General features: G+C 37.0%; 1 protein-coding gene across 5 annotated transcripts; it reads right to left on the bottom strand.

Moving 5' to 3' along the window:
• txndc9 (thioredoxin domain containing 9) lies at positions 1-6,410 on the bottom strand. 5 transcript variants are annotated; one of them, XM_060826001.1, is made up of 6 exons: positions 6,308-6,378; positions 5,892-5,969; positions 3,432-3,652; positions 2,998-3,116; positions 1,535-1,789; positions 1-254 (listed from the first exon to the last, which is right to left on the bottom strand). In XM_060826001.1, exons 3-6 carry the CDS (start codon positions 3,618-3,620, stop codon positions 140-142), a joined length of 678 nt encoding a protein of 225 aa, XP_060681984.1. In that variant the 5' UTR covers positions 3,621-3,652; positions 5,892-5,969; positions 6,308-6,378; the 3' UTR covers positions 1-139. The 5 variants fall into 5 exon arrangements, with proteins under 5 accessions (XP_060681984.1, XP_060681986.1, XP_060681983.1 ...); XM_060826003.1 differs by lacking the exon at positions 6,308-6,378 and adding an exon at positions 6,257-6,272; XM_060826000.1 differs by lacking the exon at positions 5,892-5,969 and having other exon boundaries at positions 6,308-6,410.
• Positions 6,411-6,686: the final 276 nt, after the last annotated feature.

Genomic DNA, 6,686 nt, shown 5'->3' on the forward strand with positions numbered 1-6,686 from the left:
TCAATTGTATGTGCAGTTTTATTAATCTACAAAAATTAAAAATTTGTCATCTCTTAACATTAAAAAGTTGACAATGAGTAGGATGGGGAAAAAAGGTTGAATTGGAAGCAAAGATTAGGGTCAAGAAATGCACTTCAGTTTAATCATCATCTGAATCAGAATCATTGCTTTTTCCTCTAATTGCTCGTTTCTCCATCTTTGTGATGCATCCACTTCTTCTTTGCATTTGGAAAGGTGGTTCCATCAAATTTCCACTGAATGAAGGAATCAGATGTTAAATCAGTTGTGTTTTATTATTAAGCAGAAAAATAAACATCAAGATGTATGAATGCTATTTTGCACCTGATGCAAAGTTGCAGCTTACGTTTTGTGAGCAGAGCTACAAGCTCTAGTAACTTTTACTTTAAATAGCCTGACATGCTGCAGATGTGAACAAATAAAGCTGCACCATTTTCACTCACATCTGTAATTCTTGTTCTATCAGCTGATCTTCCAGTTCAAACTTTCTTTTGCAACCACCTTCAGTCACTGCTACATATAAATTATTGGAACTGCCAGTTTATTACTTGGCATTGTTTTACATACACAACATTCATTAGGGAAATGAGCTGTCTAAAAAATTGTGTAGCAAGTAAACAATGGATTCAACCTCTCCAACTATTGAAGCCAAGTCATGACAATAAATCTGAGGAAAAACAAACTGAAAACATCAATGGTGCAAAATAGTCTGCATAAATGTTTATTTCTGAAACAAAAAAAGACCTGCAGATAATAGGAATCATCCTGTACAATACTGATTTGCACTCTTGCTAGAGTCTGCCAATTGTCACTAAATATTCACTTGAACATAGTTGCTGTCTTGGCTCAGTAGTAGCACTCATAGTTGAATTCAGAGGATATGGTTTTTGTCCCACCTCAGAGACTACAGGGTATAAGGCTCATTGTATAAAATCTGATTGGCAGCAGCAGTCTCAAAAGGTCTTATCTGTCCTGTTAGATAGACGTAAAGTTTCGTGTTTTTAGAAGGTAAACCAAGGAGTTTTCCCAGTATCCTACCCAACATTTATCCCTCAGTTGCATTGCAGTAAACAGATGAAACTTTCTGTGGATCTTCTGCAAATTGGTTCCTGTCTTTCCTTTAAAAAAGAAATTCATTAGTTCTAAAGCTCTTCAATAATGTTGGGGGAAGGGAGGTGAAGAGAAAAGAGGAGAAAAGAGTATCACAACAAAAAAACTGCTTTTATGGAGAGTGGGCAAATAGTATGGTAATGGTATGCAATTTGCACTTATTTCCATAAAGCAGCTAGGGCATTTTAAGAGCCCAAAAGGCCTAACCAATTAAAAAGTTTAACATGGAGAAATAGAGATTGTGGCTTTTAGAGATAAAACATGCCCGAAGTCATAGGTTTTTTTTGTTAGAACATCACATGTTTCATTCAATCAAAAGCAGTCATGGTTTCAAAGGTAGTTTTTGTCTCCCAAATTGACAGACATACTAACTTAATTCATTTAAGCGAAGATCAGAAAGTTTTACCTGTAATTAATGATTGCAGCACAACCCAGTCGCCATTCCAAAGTTTCAGTTGTGAAGTTGTCTGTGCAACCAAGGTCATCAAACCCAACTATGTGGTCTTTAGCTTTTCCATCTTTCACCAAAACCATGGTTGGGATTACTTTGATTCGTAATCTTTCAGAAAGGAAAGGAGCTTTTTCGGCATTTAATTTGATGAACTTGGTTTCAATGTGCTTTTTAGCCAGAATTGCTAAGTGCTTGTCTACTATCTTGCATCTGCACTTAAGAACAAATTAAAATCAGTGAATTATACTGAGCACAGAGAAGAAATACAAAGATGTTATAATGTAATAAAATGATCCAACCACATCACATTTGAATCCTGGAGAAAAAAAAGAGTTGCTTTACATACTGAAGAGACATTAACATCTGATTACAATCTTCCAAGTTGAAAACTTTGAATTGAAAACAATGCCAATCTCAAGGTAAGCATAGCGCATGCAGAGAAACATTTTCATACAATAAATTTTTGGAATACTTTACCAGAGTAGTGTGATTAATGGTAAAGCTGTATTTCAATAGTTACTGTATAATTATTTTAAATGATATTTCAAGATGATAGTAAGTAGGGTGCTGTAATCCCTAAAGAACTAGCTTCAGAGTCACCTTTTTTTTGAAAAACCAATAAAACTCATACCACTCCATGTTGCAATAAAAGTTTAGGAAACTAATAGGTAACAGGAACCTAGAAAATCACTGTTGCCACCTTCTTCCACTTCCTCACTCACATCTGTAATTCTCGTTCTTCAACAGCTGATCTTCCAGTTCAAACTTTCCTTTGCAACCTGTTTCTTCAGTCACTGCTACATCTAAACTATTGGAACTGCCAGGTTATTACCTGGCAATGTTTTACATACACAACATTCATTAGGGAAATGAGCACATTATTAACTGAGTAGCTTCCAGTTTCAAAGTTCATTTGTTGCAATTAGTATTTTAGAAATTGATGCATTGCCTGGGTGGACACATGCACTAATGCTGACCTTCAGTGGATCTTGAAGAAGCAGATTGGAAAGGATTGGATTTAGGGAAGTACTGTTGAACTAAACTAGCACCTGCTGTCATGTACAAATCCTATAATATTCAAATGGAAATGTTTTTATTTACAATTTTTAACAGAGTAACTGTGTAACACTAAGTGATCTTGTCCACAGCAGTACAAAAAAATAGTAATGCTAATTGGGTTCCTTTGTTATCCACCAAGTGGAAACTTGGAGGATGGCAGAGAAGAGTCATTTGTTTTTGTACCATAGTATTGAATGTTCTGAAGAATCAGAGGGTAATTACAATTGGCATTATTTAAGTGTAAGATCACCAAATCATGTCTGTAACTCAAATAATGGCAATTATAATTACCCTTTGGTTCTTAAATTCAAAATATTCTGCTTTGTTGTCTTGCTTGGGAAAAAAAAATAGCTCCTCACCTAAATGTGGTATCTCTGTAAAAGTGGCAAACCACATTTTTACTCTCTTTAACCTCTTGAAAAAAATCTTTTTCACTGGGAATCTCCTTATATTCACCATGGCCCTTAGAAAGCCATTCCTGTATTTGGATTTAAACAGAAAATGTTTAAGTACTTTACATCAAAACATTATACTTAAAACATTGATATATTAAAAGAAAATCAATTTGAAAACAACACTCCAATCCCACAGCCCACTCGAAGAACAAACTGATCAGTAGTTTGAAATCTCAAACAAACATTTACTTGAATTTTTAAACTGAAATTTTTCATCGCCATTTAAAGAACAATAAAATTAATGTCATTTCTCACATGCTTCAAAATAATATCTTGGTTTGCTAATATGGGACAATTTGGAGTTGACAAAAAATACGATTGCTTAGTAAAAATTTCACCTGTTTCTGATGCTGTGCTTTCTTCATTGATTCAAGCCTCTTTTCTCTGAGTTTTTCTAGTTCTTCTGCATCCATCTTTTCAAACTTTTCAATCTCTGTATCTAGATGCTGTTCCACTATCTCAGTTGTTTGGAGCATTTGCTGCTCAAGGACTTTACTGAGCATAGCCACTGAGGGGTTGGTTGCCATTCTTGATAATTAGGAGTACACTGTATACAATCCTGAAGGAAAATTCAGGGAGACATTTGTTCAAACAAAAATTAACTATCCTACATTGGTAAGCTTATTACCGTCTATGAGCAATATTTCACCAAAATTAGCTGACTGCTTTTAATTCCATAATTCATTAACCACCATAACCATTTAAATTCTCTGTACAGTAAAGCCTTGGTGCACAAAAATCTATTTTCTAAACAATTAAAAGGAAAACTAACTTCAATATCTGCACATCTACAAAAAGAAGTTCCTTTCTTCTAGTGGCCCCCATGCCCACTTATTCCTAATTCAGTCTCAAAGAGTCCACTGGTTCCACTTTAGCCTTTACCATTCTTTTCACGCTCAGCTGCTTCATTATTATAATTCAGCCCTCTATCAGCAGCTTTTCTTTGTACTTCCGAGGGAAAAAAATCCAAGAAAACTAATAAAGGATAAATTCACAGGAGATGAAGACAATGAACATTAATGCAAGTAGAGAAAACATATTTTTGTAACACTTCCAATCGTCAGACTTAGCAATTTTCCTTTCATCATGAAGCTGGCCTGTTATGAAAACCGCCATAAGTCTTGCAATAATCAAAAACAATGCCCAGGATGTCAATGTGAAAGTCACTATTTTTCTGTAATTCCCAAACTGAATGTTTAGAAGAACGAGCAGGAATTTATAGAAACATATACACATTCTGAGATGTTTTGAACATGAAAGATACTCAGTGTTTGCCCTTATGGCAAAGCCTAAAAAATAGAGGATATGGTATTAAAATAACGGGTCTCCCATTTAAGACACAGGGATGAGGCCTTTATTTGCTTTTATTAGTCAAGACATTGAATACAAGAGTAGAGATGTTATGATGGGATTAGAGTAGATAGGTGCTCAATGACTGATACAGATGCATTGGGCTGAAGGGTCTCCTTGCACCTTATTCAAATCTGACTATGAGGAGAAATATTTTCTATTCGCAAATATTAGTCTGTTGAATTCCCTTCCACAGAGTGCAGTTTGAGCACATTAGTGCAGACTTTTAAGTGCTAGATTCTTGATAAAGAGAGTTATCAAGCAAGTAGAGTTGCAGTCAGAAATTAGATCAGCCATGATTTTATCAAATAGTAGAGAAAGCAGGAGACAACAGCTTTGCTTCACTTGGAGGTTGCCACTGATGATGTTACCTAGTCAAGTAATGAAACATTTGGATATCAGACCTACAGCTCAGCAAGCAAACCTACACCCCAACTAGTAGAGGTTTGAGGGGCTGGATGCGTAAACTTGCTCCTAATATGTACATTTGTATTAAAATAATATTAATATCTCCCAAACAGTATTGTAGTTTTGGGTAGCTGGGTTGCGATGCAGGGTGACACCAACAGCACAGGCTCAATTCCTGCACCAGCTGAGGTACCATTGAAGCTCCTAACTTTCTCAATCTTACTCTTTGCTACCTTCCCTCACCCTCCTCTCTGATTTATCACCTCCATCCACCTATTGTACTCTTTGCTACCACCCCCCCCATTTATCTCTCCACCCTGGAGGCTTCCTGCCTCTATTCCTGATGAAGGGCTTTTGCCCGAAACGTCAATTTTCCTGCTCCTCGGATGCTGCCTGACCTGCTATGCTTTTCCAGCACCACACTGATCTAAACTCTGGTTTCCAGCATCTGCGGTCCTCACTTTTGCCTAACCTTACCCATTGTCTGAGGCATGGTGACCTTCAGGTCAAACAACTACCGCATGGGATTATGGCAACTTGATTTTTAGGACTGACAATACTTTAAAAGATTAAGTTCAAATGTTATCAAAATAATTTTGGCTTAAATTTGAGATATTGGGATTCTTTTCCAATTTTGCTCAGATTTTTGAAGTTTTCTCTCACAATGGTGAGTGAGGAGATAACAATTGATCATAGAAGAACCAATCTTGAACAGAAAAACAAAACAAAAACAAATTGCTGTCTCCAATAATTCGTTTTTGTTTCAAATTTCCAGCATCTGAAATTTTGTTTTACTCCAATGTTACATACTATATGCCAGCATGCTTAAAATCTAATTAATAAGTTCGAATAAAGTAAGTTCAGGTTTAATTAAGTTAAATCGGAGTGTTTCTTATTTTAAAGAATTGTATATTTAAAATCGGAATTGTAACGGCTAAAGCATATTCCTAACTGTCGTACCTATTCCAGACTGATTGTTTAGGTTAACAACCACACCTATTTCCGGAAACGAATGAAGGCGGAGATCAAATATTACCAACCCAAAATAGCATTAATGAGTAGGATAAATAATCTTTCGAACAGCGCCTCGGCTCTTCACAAATGATGGAAAATTGAGACTGTGAAGAATAAAAAAAAGGGACAACCCGTCATTATTAGCCTTAAGCTGCAAGGTACGGAACCTTTTGTTAGCCTCTGATACGGGGAAACACGAAACATGCAGAGTCACGGAGAAGTATTTGAGCAAGTGCTTTGTAGTGGAGAGTCTTTGAGCACCGTGAACCGACAACTTTCTAACTACCAACTCCACGCCGAGGCCCTTCCTTTCCTTCCGCCCAAATAGGCCCCAGCACCAAACAGCGATACCCCCCCCCCACTACATATCACGCTCTCACTCTGAACTCACCAGCTTCACTCCTCACCCGCGACTATCAACCCGTCTTCACACGTTACTTACCCCGATCTATACCGGCCACATTCACCCACCGACTGCTTCCTGTGTCTGTCTGGCTCTGGGGTTAAAGGTCACCGTCTGCTTCCCTGGCAACGGACAGAAATTCGGGGACGGCTAGGCCGAGGCTGTCTGTTTACCCTTTAATATGTTATTAATTTATCACTGTACCTCAATTCGACTACGGTTTTGGTATTTTGTTGCTTACAAGTAATCGCGTAAATCCCGTTAATACCGAATTCCGCTCTTTTCCCAGTCCTATGTTAATCTCAGTTTCTGCTGCATAAAAGTCTGGCAAAGCTGCGCTCAAATGGGCATATTAAATTACAAGTGAAATGGTTTATTGTGTCACATTTTCAAAAAAAAATGTCCTGCTTTCCACACT

The sequence above is a fragment of the Hemiscyllium ocellatum genome, chromosome 6 (genome assembly GCF_020745735.1).
Source record: "Hemiscyllium ocellatum isolate sHemOce1 chromosome 6, sHemOce1.pat.X.cur, whole genome shotgun sequence".
NCBI lineage: Eukaryota > Metazoa > Chordata > Chondrichthyes > Orectolobiformes > Hemiscylliidae > Hemiscyllium > Hemiscyllium ocellatum.